The 17,961-nt window shown below is 54.1% G+C and overlaps 2 protein-coding genes across 3 annotated transcripts; one reads left to right on the top strand and one right to left on the bottom strand.

Annotated features, from left to right (window-relative positions):
* Positions 1 to 2,178: 2,178 nt before the first annotated feature.
* On the bottom strand, positions 2,179 to 11,545 carry LOC117432331 (cleavage and polyadenylation specificity factor subunit 7-like). Of its 2 annotated transcripts, none has more exons than XM_059002302.1 (7): positions 11,075 to 11,545; positions 6,748 to 6,948; positions 6,171 to 6,274; positions 5,024 to 5,169; positions 4,162 to 4,870; positions 3,621 to 3,822; positions 2,179 to 2,715 (listed from the first exon to the last, which is right to left on the bottom strand). In XM_059002302.1, exons 1-6 carry the CDS (start codon positions 11,156 to 11,158, stop codon positions 3,651 to 3,653), a joined length of 1,416 nt encoding a protein of 471 aa, XP_058858285.1. In that variant the 5' UTR covers positions 11,159 to 11,545; the 3' UTR covers positions 2,179 to 2,715; positions 3,621 to 3,650. The 2 variants fall into 2 exon arrangements, with proteins under 2 accessions (XP_058858285.1, XP_033909992.3); XM_034054101.3 differs by having other exon boundaries at positions 3,651 to 3,822.
* A 444-nt stretch (positions 11,546 to 11,989) lies between these two features.
* On the top strand, positions 11,990 to 16,045 carry sdhaf2 (succinate dehydrogenase complex assembly factor 2). The gene is made up of 4 exons (XM_059002303.1): positions 11,990 to 12,111; positions 13,340 to 13,560; positions 15,329 to 15,438; positions 15,534 to 16,045. Exons 1-4 carry the CDS (start codon positions 12,082 to 12,084, stop codon positions 15,662 to 15,664), a joined length of 492 nt encoding a protein of 163 aa, XP_058858286.1. The 5' UTR covers positions 11,990 to 12,081; the 3' UTR covers positions 15,665 to 16,045.
* Positions 16,046 to 17,961: the final 1,916 nt, after the last annotated feature.

Here is a 17,961-nt window from a genome sequence, read left to right as displayed (position 1 = left end):
GTAAAAACCCAACTGTATAAATGGGTAATTGTATGTAAAAAATAATGTAATTTCTTGTAACAATTTTAAGTCGCCCTGGATAAGGGCGTCTGCTAAGAAATAAATAATAATAATAATAATCATCATGGGTGGGTTGGGGGGTGTATGTGAGGAACTGCAGTTACAAATTCTCAACAGAAGAGGGCAGTATTTACACCGGTGGCATTGGCTACAGTTTAAGGTATTATAATTATTATTGTTATACAATTAATATTATTGTTATATTTTCACTGCAGTCCCTTCCTTTTCACAGCAGGTTAGTCCTCCATAATCCCATCATGCCCCAGGGCAGCCCCTGCTTGCTTGTTGAGTTGTAATTCGTTACTGATGTTTTTAGGGGAGGAGACACACAGGGCCGATCCTGGCGCCACATAAACAAAATAGCCCCCCAAAGAAACTCAGGACAGTGACAGACAGACTCTCAAACACAGAGACGCGGGAACGACAAGGAGCGCTTTTACTCAAGAGAACAGACAGAGAACAGATTAACAGACAAGGGCTTTATATTCATTCTGAGAGCTTACTACTGCTAATAATAATAATAATAATAATAATAATAATAATAATAATAATCATCATCGAGGTGAAGACAGTCCAACAGATCAACTAGCCACTGTTAAAAAAGACATTTCCTAATGTCAAGTATTTGATAACGTCTGGAGAACGGCGGGTGGAATTCATTCATTCATGTTTTTTTATGAAATGTTTTAAAATGACTCGCCCCACTCCTCGACCACACACTAAACGAGAGCCCCCCCGCTCAACCACACACACTAAACGAGAGCCCCCCCGCTCCTCAACCACACACACTAAACGAGAGCCCCCCCGCTCCTCGACCACACACTAAACGAGAGCCCCCCGCTCCTCAACCACACACTAAACGAGAGCCCCCCCGCTCCTCAACCACACACTAAACGAGAGCCCCCCCGCTCCTCGACCACACACTAAACGAGAGCCCCCCCGCTCCTCAACCACACACTAAACGAGAGCCCCCCCGCTCCTCAACCACACACTAAACGAGAGCCCCCCCGCTCCTCAACCACACACTAAACGAGAGCCCCCCCGCTCCTCAACCACACACTAAACGAGAGCCCCCCGCTCCTCAACCACACACTAAACGAGAGCCCCCCCGCTCCTCAACCACACACTAAACGAGAGCCCCCCGCTCAACCACACACTAAACGAGAGCCCCCCCGCTCCTCAACCACACACTAAACGAGAGCCCCCCCGCTCAACCACACACACTAAACGAGAGCCCCCCCGCTCCTCAACCACACACTAAACGAGAGCCCCCCCGCTCCTCAACCACACACTAAACGAGAGCCCCCCCGCTCCTCAACCACACACTAAACGAGAGCCCCCCCGCTCAACCACACACACTAAACGAGAGCCCCCCCGCTCAACCACACACACTAAACGAGAGCCCCCCCGCTCCTCAACCACACACTAAACGAGAGCCCCCCGCTCCTCAACCACACACTAAACGAGAGCCCCCCCGCTCAACCACACACACTAAACGAGAGCCCCCCCGCTCCTCAACCACACACTAAACGAGAGCCCCCCCGCTCCTCAACCACACACTAAACGAGAGCCCCCCCGCTCAACCACACACTAAACGAGAGCCCCCCCGCTCCTCAACCACACACACTAAACGAGAGCCCCCCCGCTCCTCAACCACACACACTAAACGAGAGCCCCCCCGCTCCTCAACCACACACTAAACGAGAGCCCCCCCGCTCCTCAACCACACACTAAACGAGAGCCCCCCCGCTCCTCAACCACACACTAAACGAGAGCCCCCCCGCTCCTCAACCACACAGTAAACGAGAGCCCCCCCGCTCCTCAACCACACAGTAAACGAGAGCCCCCCCGCTCCTCAACCACACACTAAACGAGAGCCCCCCCGCTCCTCAACCACACACTAAACGAGAGCCCCCCCGCTCCTCGACCACACACTAAACGAGAGCCCCCCCGCTCAACCACACACTAAACGAGAGCCCCCCCGCTCCTCAACCACACACTAAACGAGAGCCCCCCCGCTCCTCAACCACACACTAAACGAGAGCCCCCCCGCTCCTCAACCACACACTAAACGAGACCCCCCCGCTCCTCAACCACACACTAAACGAGAGCCCCCCCGCTCCTCAACCACACACTAAACGAGAGCCCCCCCGCTCCTCAACCACACACACTAAACGAGAGCCCCCCCGCTCCTCAACCACACACTAAACGAGATGGCAGAATCTTTGCTGTTCCAGGGACTCCACAGGTATTTTGGGAGGGAGGGTCTCATCCAGAATTATTACAACACGACTTTCACAACCACTAAAAAGAAATCTTGATCATCGAGCAGCGGTTGCAATTGGAAGTCTTTAGCCTTCAAACGAAGCAGTCCCATGGGTTTCCAGTAGCGGGCGCAGTTCAGGGCTCAGCCTGTCGGGGGCGCTCCCTCCTTCACTCTCTCGATGTTTATTCACAGTTGATATTGCTGGGTGTCTGTCATTGTTCTGGTTGATGATGTCAAGCCACATTCTTCTTACCCCAACTGCGTCTGCGCTCTCTCTCTCTCTCTCTCTCTGAGGTAAAGCAGTCATCTCTCTCTCTCTCTCTCTCTCTCTCTCCTCTCTCACATTGGGGGATGGGAGTCAGGTGTCGGGGTGAGTGTTGGATGGAAATCTAGAAAAGAAATGGAAAAGGCAAATAACTAACACACACTCACACAGACACACAGACACACATGCACAGACACAGGCACACACTCACACAGACACACACTCACTCACAAACGCACATGGTTGCTCTGGTTGTATTTGCTGTACCTAGCGGTGCTCTGGTTGCTGTACCTAGCGGTGCTCTGGTTGTATTTGCTGTACCTAGCGGTGCTCTGGTTGTATTTGCTGTACCTAGCGGTGCTCTGGTTGTATTTGCTGTACCTAGCGGTGCTCTGGTTGTATTTGCTGTACCTAGCGGTGCTCTGGTTGTATTTGCTGTACCTAGCGGTGCTCTGGTTGTATTTGCTGTACCTAGCGGTGCTCTGGTTGTATTTGCTGTACCTAGCGGTGCTCTGGTTGTATTTGCTGTACCTAGCGGTGCTCTGGTTGTATTTGCTGTACCTAGCGGTGCTCTGGTTGTATTTGCTGTACCTAACGGTGCTCTGGTTGTATTTGCTGTACCTAGCGGTGCTCTGGTTGTATTTGCTGTACCTAGCGGTGCTCTGGTTGTATTTGCTGTACCTAGCGGTGCTCTGGTTGTATTTGCTGTACCTAGCGGTGCTCTGGTTGTATTTGCTGTACCTAGCGGTGCTCTGGTTGTATTTGCTGTACCTAGCGGTGCTCTGGTTGTATTTGCTGTACCTAGCGGTGCTCTGGTTGTATTTGCTGTACCTAGCGGTGCTCTGGTTGTATTTGCTGTACATAGCGGTGCTCTGGTTGCTGTACCTAGCGGTGCTCTGGTTGTATTTGCTGTACATAGCGGTGCTCTGGTTGCTGTACCTAGCGGTGCTCTGGTTGTATTTGCTGTACCTAGCGGTGCTCTGGTTGTATTTGCTGTACCTAGCGGTGCTCTGGTTGTATTTGCTGTACCTAGCGGTGCTCTGGTTGTATTTGCTGTACCTAGCGGTGCCGGTCCCGGTCCCGGTGCTGGTGGTGCCGGTCCCTCTCTCCCTCGCGGTTGCGCTCTCCCTCGCGGTGATGCTCGTCGTGCCGCTCCCCACTGTGAGAACGTTCGCGGTGCCGTCGGGCCGAGTCCCAAGAGTGAGTGCGAGAGTGGGAGCGCGGCCGCTTCCTGCACAGAGGAGGGGAGAAGAGGAGAGTCAATATAACAGCACAGCACAGAGTCAATATAACAGCACAGCAGAGTCAATATAACAGCACAGCACAGAGTCTGCACACCCTCTCCCCTCTCCTCACCTGAACCCGTATGATCTCTAGTGAAGACCCTCTCCCCTCACCTGGACCCTCTCCCGTCCCCTCACCTGGACCTGTATGATCTGTAGTACAGACCCTCTCCCCTCCACTCCACTCTCCTCTCCTCTCCTCTCCTCTCCTCTCCTCTCCTCTCCTCTCTCCTCACCTGAACCCGTATGATCTGTAATGCAGACCCTCTCCCCTCCTCTCTCCTCACCTGGACCCGTATGACTTGGCCTCGATGCTGTGCAGACAGTCCTTCAGTGCGGACAGCAGCACTCTGCAGCGCTCGTCGCTCGAGACCCTGGACTGCTTGATGACGGCGATGGCGGTGAGCAGCGTCTCGATGGCTCCGGCGAGGTCCCCCCCGCTCGCCCAGGACACGGCCTTCGAGATCGCGCTGCTGGAGATGGCGCGGTTCCGATGCATGATCTCCTCGAACTCCGCCTCGCCGAGGGGGGGCGTGGGGGGGTCGCTCTCCCTGTGTCGGGTGTAGGGGTGTCCTGGGGGGGCGCGGTTGAAGTGCTCTGCAGTGGCTGGGGGGGGGGCCATGCTAGAGTGGGCGGGGTGGGACTGGGGGAAGAAGGCGGGGTTTAGGTGCAGAGTGGGCGGGAGGGAGCCGGGTGGAGGGATGGAGAGGTGGAGGGGAGGGGGCACGAAGTGGGGCATGTGAAGGGGAGGGGGGGGAGGCATCGCCCCGAACCTGGGCACCCCTGGAGGTGGATGCATGTGGGGAGGGGGCAGGCGGGGAGGGGGGAAGGAGGAGGGGCGCTCCCCTGGGAAAGGGGGTCTGCTGTAGAAGGGGTGCAGCGAGGGGGGCGTGTCAGCGTGAGGCTGGGAAGGGGGGGGGGTCTCTCCAGAGGAGCAGGACGGCTTGTCCCCGAAATCAGCAGAGTCCTTCGAGGGATTCCTCTGGGACACGCCCACTGAGGGAGAGAGAGGGAGAAGGGAGAGAGAGAGAGAGAGAGAGGGAGAGAGAGGGAGAGAGGGAGGAGCACACAATGAATTAAATGATAGAATCTTCAATTAAATCAGACCTCAGCCTGGTTTGTTGTTTGGTGTGTGAAGGTTTCACTCACGTTTCTTGGCCTGTGTCTCGAACACGCTGAAGTTCTGGCGCGTGGCGAATCGCACCTCGACCCGGTCTCCATTCACCTTGCGCTGTGGCAGAAACTCCAGCAGCGAGTGGAGAGAGGGCTCCGAGCCCACCACCACCTCCGCATAGCTGGGGGGAGAAGGGAGAGCATACGAAACAGGTCACATCAAGAGGCTAGCTGGACCTTCAGTGCTTGTATGATTCCAGGGGCTCGCTGGGCAGGGGGGAGAGAGAGGGAGAGTCCGAGGAACAAACACAAACAAACTCAAGCTGAGGGACTAGGAGGGAGGCAGTGAGGCTCTAGTGGTTAGAGCTGAGGGAGGGAGGCAGTGTGGTCTGGGGAGGGTTAGAGCTGAGGGAGGGAGGCAGTGTGGTCTGGGGAGGGTTAGAGCTGAGGGAGGGAGGCAGTGTGGTCTGGGGGAGGGTTAGAGCTGAGATGGGGAGGCAGTGTGGTCTGGGGAGGGTTAGAGCTGAGGGAGGGAGGCAGTGTGGTCTGGGGAGGGTTAGAGCTGAGATGGGGAGGCAGTGTGGTCTGGGGAGGGTTAGAGCTGAGGGAGGGAGGCAGTGTGGTCTGGGGGAGGGTTAGAGCTGAGATGGGGAGGCAGTGTGGTCTGGGGAGGGTTAGAGCTGAGGGAGAGAGGCAGTGTGATCTGGGGAGGGTTAGAGCTGAGGGAGAGAGGCAGTGTGATCTGGGGAGGGTTAGAGCTGAGATGGGGAGGCAGTGTGGTCTGGGGAGGGTTAGAGCTGAGGGAGGGAGGCAGTGTGGTCTGGGGGAGGGTTAGAGCTGAGATGGGGAGGCAGTGTGGTCTGGGGAGGGTTAGAGCTGAGGGAGAGAGGCAGTGTGATCTGGGGAGGGTTAGAGCTGAGGGAGAGAGGCAGTGTGATCTGGGGAGGGTTAGAGCTGAGATGGGGAGGCAGTGTGGTCTGGGGAGGGTTAGAGCTGAGGGAGGGAGGCAGTGTGGTCTGGGGAGGGTTAGAGCTGAGATGGGGAGGCAGTGTGGTCTGGGGAGGGTTAGAGCTGAGGGAGGGAGGCAGTGTGGTCTGGGGAGGGTTAGAGCTGAGGGAGGGAGGCAGTGTGGTCTGGGGGAGGGAGGCAACGTGGTCTGGGGGAGGGTTAGAGGCTCACTTACCCCTTTGACTGTCCGTTGGCTCTGTTCTCTGCAAACTTGATCTCCTGGATGTCCTTCACTCCAATGGACTTGGCAGCGTTAACCAAATCCACATCCGTCGTCCACTGAGAGCAGAGAGGAGAGGAGAGGAGAGAGAGCGCAGATGAGGGAGCTGCGTTACACAAGGGGAACACACACAGGGCTAGTGTGAGTTTGTAAACCTGCTCAAACTCCTGATCATTTCAAGATAAATAATAATACTAGACTTCACTGAGGGGAGCTCTGAACCCCAGGACTGGGTGCAGGTGCAGCAGCAGCAGCAGCAGCAGCAGCAGGGCTAGTGTGAGTTTCTAACCCTGCTTAAACTCCTGGCTCCTAATCATTTCAATATTAATAATAATAATACTAGACTTCATTGAGGGGAGCTCTGAACCCCAAGACTGGGTGCAGCAGCAGCAGCAGCAGCAGGGCTAGTGTGAGTTTTTAACCCTGCTCAAACTCCTGGCTCCTGATCATTTCAATAACAGACTTCACTGAGGGGAGCTGTGAGACGCAGGGTTGGCTCTCGGTTGGCAGATGCTTCCTCGTCGGCACTTACCCAGGAGAAGTTTCCTACGTACACCGCCAGTCTCTTGTGCCGCTGCCCGCTGTAGGTGTACAGGATGGCTGGCTTGCTCTCAGACCTGGGGGGCTCGTCCTTCTCCGAGGAGGGGGGTCCCCCCTCGCGACCCCCCACCGGGCCCGTCAGCACGTCATCATAGAGATCCACATGCTCCGCCCCGCCTGCAAACCCCACATCCTGTGAGCAGAGAGAGAGAGAGAACAGCAAGAAAATGCACAGGTTTGTTTTTTAGTATAAATATATATAGTTAATATCTTACAAAACAGACAGCAGCACATATTTTACATGTGCTTAAAAAATAAGACAAAATAGGCACTTCTGGTCATTCTGAGTGAGTGCAATGAGTGACGCTGTGCCATCACTGACACCCTCAACACGGACACCCTCAACACCGACACCCTCAACACAGCCGTGTCGGGTAAAGACAGAGTCGCGCTCAACACCCTCAACGCAGCTGTGTCGGGTAAAGACAGAGTCCCGCTCGACACCCTCAACACAGCCGTGTCGGGTAAAGACAGAGTCCCACTCGACACCCTCAACACAGCCGTGTCGGGTAAAGACAGAGTCCCACTCGACACCCTCAACACAGCCGTGTCGGGTAAAGACAGAGTCCCGCTCGACACCCTCAACACAGCCGTGTCGGGTAAAGACAGAGTCCCGCTCGACACCCTCAACACAGCTGTGTCGGGTAAAGACAGAGTCCCGCTCCACCGACACCCTCAACACAGCCGTGTCGGGTAAAGACAGAGTCCCGCTCGACACCCTCAACGCAGCCGTGTCGGGTAAAGACAGAGTCCCGCTCCACCGACACCCTCAACACAGCCGTGTCGGGTAAAGACAGAGTCCCGCTCGACACCCTCAACGCAGCCGTGTCGGGTAAAGACAGAGTCCCGCTCGACACCCTCAACACAGCTGTGTCGGGTAAAGACAGAGTCCCGCTCCACCGACACCCTCAACACAGCCGTGTCGGGTAAAGACAGAGTCCCGCTCGACACCCTCAACACAGCCGTGTCGGGTAAAGACAGAGTCCCACTCGACACCCTCAACACAGCCGTGTCGGGTAAAGACAGAGTCCCGCTCGACACCCTCAACACAGCCGTGTCGGGTAAAGACAGAGTCCCGCTCGACACCCTCAACATAGCCGTGTCGGGTAAAGACAGAGTCCCGCTCGACACCCTCAACACAGCCGTGTCGGGTAAAGACAGAGTCCCGCTCGACACCCTCAACACAGCCGTGTCGGGTAAAGACAGAGTCCCGCTCCACCGACACCCTCAACACAGCCGTGTCGGGTAAAGACAGAGTCCCGCTCGACACCCTCAACACAGCCGTGTCGGGTAAAGACAGAGTCCCGCTCGACACCCTCAACACAGCCGTGTCGGGTAAAGACAGAGTCCCACTCGACACCCTCAACACAGCCGTGTCGGGTAAAGACAGAGTCCCACTCGACACCCTCAACACAGCCGTGTCGGGTAAAGACAGAGTCCCGCTCGACACCTTCAACACAGCCGTGTCGGGTAAAGACAGAGTCCCGCTCGACACCCTCAACACAGCCGTGTCGGGTAAAGACAGAGTCCCGCTCGACACCCTCAACACAGCCGTGTCGGGTAAAGACAGAGTCCCGCTCCACCGACACCCTCAACACAGCCGTGTCGGGTAAAGACAGAGTCCCGCTCGACACCCTCAACACAGCCGTGTCGGGTAAAGACAGAGTCCCGCTCGACACCCTCAACACAGCCGTGTCGGGTAAAGACAGAGTCCCACTCGACACCCTCAACACAGCCGTGTCGGGTAAAGACAGAGTCCCGCTCGACACCCTCAACACAGCCGTGTCGGGTAAAGACAGAGTCCCGCTCGACACCCTCAACACAGCCGTGTCGGGTAAAGACAGAGTCCCGCTCGACACCCTCAACACAGCCGTGTCGGGTAAAGACAGAGTCCCGCTCCACCGACACCCTCAACACAGCCGTGTCGGGTAAAGACAGAGTCCCGCTCGACACCCTCAACACAGCCGTGTCGGGTAAAGACAGAGTCCCGCTCGACACCCTCAACACAGCCGTGTCGGGTAAAGACAGAGTCCCGCTCGACACCCTCAACACAGCCGTGTCGGGTAAAGACAGAGTCCCGCTCGACACCCTCAACACAGCCGTGTCGGGTAAAGACAGAGTCCCGCTCGACACCCTCAACACAGCCGTGTCGGGTAAAGACAGAGTCCCGCTCCACCGACACCCTCAACACAGCCGTGTCGGGTAAAGACAGAGTCCCGCTCGACACCCTCAACACAGCCGTGTCGGGTAAAGACAGAGTCCCACTCGACACCCTCAACACAGCCGTGTCGGGTAAAGACAGAGTCCCGCTCGACACCCTCAACACAGCCGTGTCGGGTAAAGACAGAGTCCCGCTCGACACCCTCAACATAGCCGTGTCGGGTAAAGACAGAGTCCCGCTCGACACCCTCAACACAGCCGTGTCGGGTAAAGACAGAGTCCCACTCGACACCCTCAACACAGCCGTGTCGGGTAAAGACAGAGTCCCGCTCTACACCCTCAACACAGCCGTGTCGGGTAAAGACAGAGTCCCGCTCGACACCCTCAACGCAGCCGTGTCGGGTAAAGACAGAGTCCCGCTCGACACCCTCAACGCAGCCGTGTCGGGTAAAGACAGAGTCCCACTCGACACCCTCAACACAGCCGTGTCGGGTAAAGACAGAGTCCCACTCGACACCCTCAACACAGCCGTGTCGGGTAAAGACAGAGTCCCGCTCGACACCCTCAACACAGCCGTGTCGGGTAAAGACAGAGTCCCGCTCGACACCCTCAACACAGCCGTGTCGGGTAAAGACAGAGTCCCGCTCGACACCCTCAACACAGCCGTGTCGGGTAAAGACAGAGTCCCGCTCGACACCCTCAACACAGCCGTGTCGGGTAAAGACAGAGTCCCACTCGACACCCTCAACACAGCCGTGTCGGGTAAAGACAGAGTCCCGCTCGACACCCTCAACACAGCCGTGTCGGGTAAAGACAGAGTCCCGCTCGACACCCTCAACACAGCCGTGTCGGGTAAAGACAGAGTCCCGCTCCACCGACACCCTCAACACAGCCGTGTCGGGTAAAGACAGAGTCCCGCTCGACACCCTCAACACAGCCGTGTCGGGTAAAGACAGAGTCCCGCTCGACACCCTCAACACAGCCGTGTCGGGTAAAGACAGAGTCCCGCTCGACACCCTCAACACAGCCGTGTCGGGTAAAGACAGAGTCCCGCTCGACACCCTCAACACAGCCGTGTCGGGTAAAGACAGAGTCCCGCTCGTCACCCTCAACACAGCCGTGTCGGGTAAAGACAGAGTCCCGCTCGACACCCTCAACACAGCCGTGTCGGGTAAAGACAGAGTCCCGCTCGTCACCCTCAACACAGCTGTGAATGTTTTATTCCATTTATATGGATTACCTGTAAAAATAATAGGATTTTCAATCAAATATAAACAAGTAGCTATGATGACGTCACCAGTAAATTATGCAAATGAGTCCCATGGAAGGTTGGAACCTTCCTTCAGTAATGTGTTCCAAACCTTCCAAGGGCAAAATGTACCCTTCTGCAGCCCTATCGATCTGCTGCTCTCTCAGTACAGTCAGTCTCAGTGCTTACTGTAGGAGCAGTAACAGGGGTGCAGATAAGACTCCCATTGCACAGCAGTTTGATCCATTCCTGGCTTTACTACCTGTCTAACGAGACACACCTGAGAGAGATCCTGTTACTGGCAGAGAAAACGAGCCTCTAGTAACCTCTGCCTTGTAGAGATTTGTATAGACCTTGTTTATAAACATCTTTCCAGACAGGTGCAGCCGTTTCCAGACATCATCACAATAATACGAGACTAAGTGAAAGCATTGTATTGTCCTCATGCACACAAAGCTACACAGATAAATACCTTGGGTCATATTGACCCGAGTCGTTCTGTTTGTAGACAAGATCAGCTCTAAAGAAAATGACCGGCTCAAAGCTCTTATTCTGTGTTTATAAGTTCGTGACCCCAATCCAGCAGAAGTGTGATAGAGGAGGGGGTTACATTTAAGGTCAATGGAAACATTCTAGTGGGGTTATGGAGACACCCCTGCGCGTGTTCCCTGCACGCTGGGGCTAGTCAAGCTGTAGTAAACTGCTGTGCAAGAGCTGCATGTATCACTATTATTATTAATATTATTACTACTACGACTACATCGTTATACGAACACGCCCCCTCTCCCCGGCTTACTCACTCTATCCCCGCTCCCAGAGACCCAGCCCGCCCGGCGTTTAGTTTGCTCACCTCCGCGCCGCCTTGGTTGAACTCTTCCTCGGCGTAGATATCGATAAGATCGGGCCCCTCTCCCGGCGCCGCAGCTGCAGCCATTCCTGGGACTCGATTCCACTGAGCCCGCCGCTCTGGGTCTCTCTGGCCGGCCTCCTGCAGTCTGCTGTGCAGGACGGATGGATGGATGGATGGATGGATGGATGCGTGAGACTGTGGACACAAAGCCTCCACTCCCGCCGTCTCTCCTCCGCAGCGTGCCTTTGCTCTGTGCGAGTCTATCCCGCGGCCCCTCTCCCTCTTTCGCGACACGACTTCGGTTCTGGTTCCGGTTCCCAGTCCCGATTGGACTCTCGCTACACCGATTCGAGCTGATCTGATCCGCTTCCCTCTAATCGATTCTGTAAGACCTGCGCCGACACCGGAACTTCCTCTCTCTGTGCGCGGTGTGTCGGGTTACCGCTAAATTGCTCCGACGAGAAGAAACACACCAGAGGAACTCGGGCCGGTGCTGGTGACGGTAGGTGGGGGGCCGGATTTAAATGTGACACCACCTTCTCGTCAATGGCAAAATGTAATGTAATTGTACATCAAAGAACACGGTCTGCTGTTCGATAAGGACGCCGTGTGGTTTATACAGTCAGACGTACTGTTTGATTTGTAAAACAGAATCAAACTGCGATGAACTGATCTGCCCTGCAGCCCACGCGTTTACATGACATTTCTAGGATCACTTAGCTGCAGAAACGCGTGTGTTTGTTTGGTTGTCTTGTTTGGTCTCGTCCTGTTTTGTCTTTTCGTGTCCTGTTTGGACCGGTGAACCCGCTTTGTTTTAACATGCTTGTATAAACCAGTCTGCTTCAGCAAGACTTTGCACATCCAGTATGGCGGATGTAAACAATCACCTGCCCTCTCAGTCCTGCGCGGATAATCTTCCGGGGAACGCGTAAGTCCTCCTCCTAGGAACCTTCGAGCAGGGAACGGATTTGGAGAGAACACGCTGTGAAGAAGTGACTGGCAAGGCGATGATGTTATCCGGGGTGACACTAGGAAAGGTAATTTAATAATTAGAAAACTCCATTGAAATAAAAGCACGACGAGGGCGACGCGTAAACACATATATGAGAATGACTTGCCCGTAACCGCCGAGTTTAAGACATAAACAATGTCATTAAAACAAGAATAACACACACAAGCCCGGCCGCAGACATAAGCAGCGAGCTCTGAAAACACGCTTTGGTTGAGCCGCTAGTTTAGTTACATATTATTAATGCAGCGGTATTGAAAACAAACATTGTGATTGTGGTTGATAAAGTATCGCTGTTAGAACTTGAGACGTCTTTTGTAATATAACGTGTTGTGATGTTATTAATAATGTAGTTATTATTATTATTATTATTATTATTATTATTATTATTATTATTATTATTATTATTAATAATAACCATTTGAATGAGTATGTTGGTCAGTGTGATGTGATGTGATGTTTATTATTAATTCATGCAGTTATTTATATCTTCCTCCCTCCCAGTCCCTCAGCTCTCCCCACTAGACCACACTGCCTCCCTCCCAGTCCCTCAGCTCTAACCCCTAAACCACACTGCCTCCCTCCCAGTCCCTCAGCTCTAACCCCTAGACCACACTGCCTCCCTCCCAGTCCCTCAGCTCTAACCCCTAGACCACACTGCCTCCCTCCCAGTCCCTCAGCTCTCCCCACTAGACCACACTGCCTCCCTCCCAGTCCCTCAGCTCTCCCCACTAGACCACACTGCCTCCCTCCCAGTCCCTCAGCTGTCCCCACTAGACCACACTGCCTCCCTCCCAGTCCCTCAGTTCTCCCCACTAGACCACACTGCCTCCCTCCCAGTCCCTCAGCTCTAACCCCTAGACCACACTGCCTCCCTCCCAGTCCCTCAGCTCTAACCCCTAGACCACACTGCCTCCCTCCCAGTCGCTCAGCTCTCCCCACTAGACCACACTGCCTCCCTCCCAGTCCCTCAGCTCTAACCCCTAGACCACACTGCCTCCCTCCCAGTCCCTCAGCTCTCCCCACTAGACCACACTGCCTCCCTCCCAGTCCCTCAGCTCTCCCCACTAGACCACACTGCCTCCCTCCCAGTCCCTCAGCTCTCCCCACTAGACCACACTGCCTCCCTCCCAGTCCCTCAGCTCTAACCCCTAGACCACACTGCCTCCCTCCCAGTCCCTCAGCTCTCCCCACTAGACCACACTGCCTCCCTCCCAGTCCCTCAGCTCTGACCCCTCAGTTGTTTTTGTCTCCAGGTAGCCTCTCAGCTCTTTCGGGCGTCATGGCGACCGTTGCTGGGCGTGTCCTCAGCGCGTGCTTACCGTGGCGAATCCCCCAATGATTCCGAGAAGGACCTGATTGAGATTCAGATCCCGCCCTGGGAGGCGCGGATCAACGAAGCAATCGAGACGAAGCGAGCCAGGCTGCTGTATGAGAGCCGGAAGAGAGGCATGCTGGAGAACTGCATCATACTGAGGTGAGAGAGGGGAGAGGCATGCTGGAGAACTGCATCATACTGAGGGGAGAGAGGGGAGAGGCATGCTGGAGAACTGCATCATACTGAGGTGAGAGAGGGGAGAGGCATGCTGGAGAACTGCATCATACTGAGGGGAGAGAGGGGAGAGGCATGCTGGAGAACTGCATCATACTGAGGTGAGAGAGGGGAGAGGCATGCTGGAGAACTGCATCATACTGAGGTGAGAGAGGGGAGAGGCATGCTGGAGAACTGCATCATACTGAGGTGAGAGAGGGGAGAGGCATGCTGGAGAACTGCATCATACTGAGGGGAGAGGCATGCTGGAGAACTGCATCATACTGAGGTGAGAGAGGGGAGAGGCATGCTGGAGAACTGCATCATACTGAGGTGAGAGAGGGGAGAGGCATGCTGGAGAACTGCATCATACTGAGGGGAGAGAGGGGAGAGGCATGCTGGAGAACTGCATCATACTGAGGTGAGAGAGGGGAGAGGCATGCTGGAGAACTGCATCATACTGAGGGGAGAGGCATGCTGGAGAACTGCATCATACTGAGGTGAGAGAGGGGAGAGGCATGCTGGAGAACTGCATCATACTGAGGGGAGAGGCATGCTGGAGAACTGCATCATACTGAGGGGAGAGAGGGGAGAGGCATGCTGGAGAACTGCATCATACTGAGGTGAGAGAGGGGAGAGGCATGCTGGAGAACTGCATCATACTGAGGTGAGAGAGGGGAGAGGCATGCTGGAGAACTGCATCATACTGAGGGGAGAGGCCTGCTGGAGAACTGCATCATACTGAGGTGAGAGAGGGGAGAGGCATGCTGGAGAACTGCATCATACTGAGGGGAGAGAGGGGAGAGGCATGCTGGAGAACTGCATCATACTGAGGTGAGAGAGGGGAGAGGCATGCTGGAGAACTGCATCATACTGAGGTGAGAGAGGGGAGAGGCATGCTGGAGAACTGCATCATACTGAGGTGAGAGAGGGGAGAGGCATGCTGGAGAACTGCATCATACTGAGGGGAGAGGCATGCTGGAGAACTGCATCATACTGAGGGGAGAGAGGGGAGAGGCATGCTGGAGAACTGCATCATACTGAGGTGAGAGAGGGGAGAGGCATGCTGGAGAACTGCATCATACTGAGGTGAGAGAGGGGAGAGGCATGCTGGAGAACTGCATCATACTGAGGGGAGAGGCATGCTGGGGAACTGCATCATACTGAGGGGAGAGAGGGGAGAGGCATGCTGGAGAACTGCATCATACTGAGGTGAGAGAGGGGAGAGGCATGCTGGAGAACTGCATCATACTGAGGTGAGAGAGGGGAGAGGCATGCTGGAGAACTGCATCATACTGAGGGGAGAGAGGGGAGAGGCATGCTGGAGAACTGCATCATACTGAGGGGAGAGGCATGCTGGAGAACTGCATCATACTGAGGGGAGAGGCATGCTGGAGAACTGCATCATACTGAGGTGAGAGAGGGGAGAGGCATGCTGGAGAACTGCATCATACTGAGGTGAGAGAGGGGAGAGGCATGCTGGAGAACTGCATCATACTGAGGTGAGAGAGGGGAGAGGCCTGCTGGAGAACTGCATCATACTGAGGTGAGAGAGGGGAGAGGCATGCTGGAGAACTGCATCATACTGAGGGGAGAGGCATGCTGGAGAACTGCATCATACTGAGGGGAGAGGCATGCTGGTTCTCCTGTGCTGGCTGGTTCTCCTGTGTGGCTGGTTGCTGTGCTGACTGGTTCTCTCCTGTCCTATTTGCAGCCTCTTTGCGAAGCAGTACCTGCACACCCTGAGCGAGGCACAGCTGCACACCTACGACCGGCTCATCAACGAGCCCAGCAACGACTGGGACATCTACTACTGGGCAACTGGTACGAGAGGGGGGATGCGGGTACGAGAGAGGGTGGATGCTGCTACGAGAGGGGGGATGCTGGTACTGTTCTCATTCACTCTTTCACTCTCTCAGAGACGAAGCCCACTCCAAAGGAGTACTGCAGTGATGTGATGGAGCTGCTGAAGGAATACACCAAGAACCGCAACATGGAGCAGAGACTGAGACAGCCTGACCTGGAGTACCTGTTTGAGAGCAAGGACTGAGCAGTGCTGTCCTACACACACACACTGACACACACACACACACACTGAGACACTGACACACACAAACACACTGACACAAACACTGAGCCACTGACACACACACACTGACACTGAGACACGGACACACACAAACACTGACACTGAGACACACACACTGAGACACACACACACACACACACACACACACTGACACACACACTGAGACACACACTGACACACACACACACACACTGAGACACACCTCTCCCCTGTTTGTCGTGCTCGGGTTCGAGCTGTGCTTTGTGAGTGGTTCCGTTGCCTTCCTGCTGGAGGATGTATTTATTAGGTAATCAAATAAAGACCCTTTTATCTGCCTGGGTAATGCCAGCCAGTCACACTGGAGCCCCTGTCTGCTGTGTGCTTATTATTATTATTATTATTATTATTATTACGACATCGTTATACGAACACGCCCCCTCTCCCCGGCTTACTCACTCTATCCCCGCTCCCAGAGACCCAGCCCGCCCCGCGTTTAGTTTGCTCAGCTCCGCGCCGCCTTGGTTGAACTCTTCCTCGGCGTAGATATCGATAAGATCGGGCCCCTCTCCCGGCGCCGCAGCTGCAGCCATTCCTGGGACTCGATTCCACTGAGCCCGCCGCTCTGGGTCTGTGTGTGTCTCTGGCCGGCCTCCTGCAGTCTGGTGTGCTAGATGAATGCATTATTATTATTATTATCAGCATTATCGTTGATGTTATTGTCTGTGTTATTATTACACCAGTCAGTATTTTTCTGCTCATTCATTTCAAACTAAAAGCCTTAAGCTAATTTGGGATATAAAGCAGGCGTACTGTGGTGCTCGACGAGCCTGCAGAGACCCCGCCCGGCCCGCTGTGAGAAGTGCTGAACGTGTGAAGAGGCAAGAGAAGAGCCTAGCGATACACTGTAAGTGTCATTGCACTGAACGTCCACCAGGTGGCGATGCGGACAGGCTCTCCATTATCGACACTTTAGGACTGGGGGGTGCAAGTGCTCTGCATGTAACAACATTTTAAAAAAAAAAAAAGATATATATAATAAAATATTGCACTGTTTTAGAAAACTATTTCAATAGATTAAATTGGTACATAGCAACTCATGTTTAAACTCCGTTAGTTTTGTCACGCTGCGTTCCTGTTCTGATGACTAGCTGGTATGAAACGCACTGGCGAGGCCTCATGTAAAGTACCATGCCCAAATCTGCACACCGCAGCACCAAAGGGACCTTGTGGCCCAGGAGAGAGTCCAGAGAAGAGAGACCAGACTCACCCCAGCAGGGCTACAGAGAGTGAAGTAACTGCATCTATTTAACCCAGAACACAGAAGAATTAAGTGGAGGACTTTGAAGTCTTTAAAATCATAAAAGGAGCTGACAAAGTTAACTCGAGCCAGCCCTTCTAAAAGTTTCCAACAGTAAAGTGTACAAGAGCACAGTGAAAGCATTGTAAAGCATAGAGAGGTATAGTAAAGCACAGAGAGGTCTGGTAAAGCATAGGGAAGCATTGTAAAGCACAGAGAGGTCTGGTAAAGCATAGGGAAGCATTGTAAAGCACAGAGAGGTATGCTAAAGCATAGGGAAGCATTGTAAAGCACAGAGAGGTCTGGTAAAGCATAGGGGAGCATTGTAAAGCACAGAGAGGTCTGGTAAAGCATAGGGAAGCATTGTAAAGCACAGAGAGGTCTGGTAAAGCATAGGGAAGCATTGTAAAGCACAGAGAGGTCTGGTAAAGCATAGGGAAGCATTGTAAAGCACAGAGAGGTCTGGTAAAGCACAGGGAAGCATTGTAAAGCACAGAGAGGTCTGGTAAAGCACAGGGAAGCATTGTAAAGCACAGAGAGGTCTGGTAAAGCATAGGGAAGCATTGTAAAGCACAGAGAGGTGTGGTAAAGCATAGGGAAGCATTGTAAAGCACAGAGAGGTCTGGTAAAGCATAGGGAAGCATTGTAAAGCACAGAGAGGTCTGGTAAAGCATAGGGAAGCATTGTAAAGCACAGAGAGGTCTGGTAAAGCATAGGGAAGCATTGTAAAGCACAGAGAGGTATGGTAAAGCATAGGGAAGCATTGTAAAGCACAGAGGGGTATGGTAAAGCATAGGGAAGCATTGTAAAGCACAGAGAGGTCTGGTAAAGCATAGGGAAGCATTGTAAAGCACAGAGAGGTCTGGTAAAGCATAGGGAAGCATTGTAAAGCACAGAGAGGTCTGGTAAAGCACAGGGAAGCATTGCAAAGCACAGAGAGGTCTGGTAAAGCACAGTGAAGCATTGTAAAGCACAGAGAGGT

This window comes from Acipenser ruthenus, chromosome 27 (genome assembly GCF_902713425.1).
Source record: "Acipenser ruthenus chromosome 27, fAciRut3.2 maternal haplotype, whole genome shotgun sequence".
Lineage (NCBI taxonomy): Eukaryota > Metazoa > Chordata > Actinopteri > Acipenseriformes > Acipenseridae > Acipenser > Acipenser ruthenus.
Note: the sequence above shows the minus strand (reverse complement) of the source record. Positions and strands in the feature narration are given on the sequence as shown.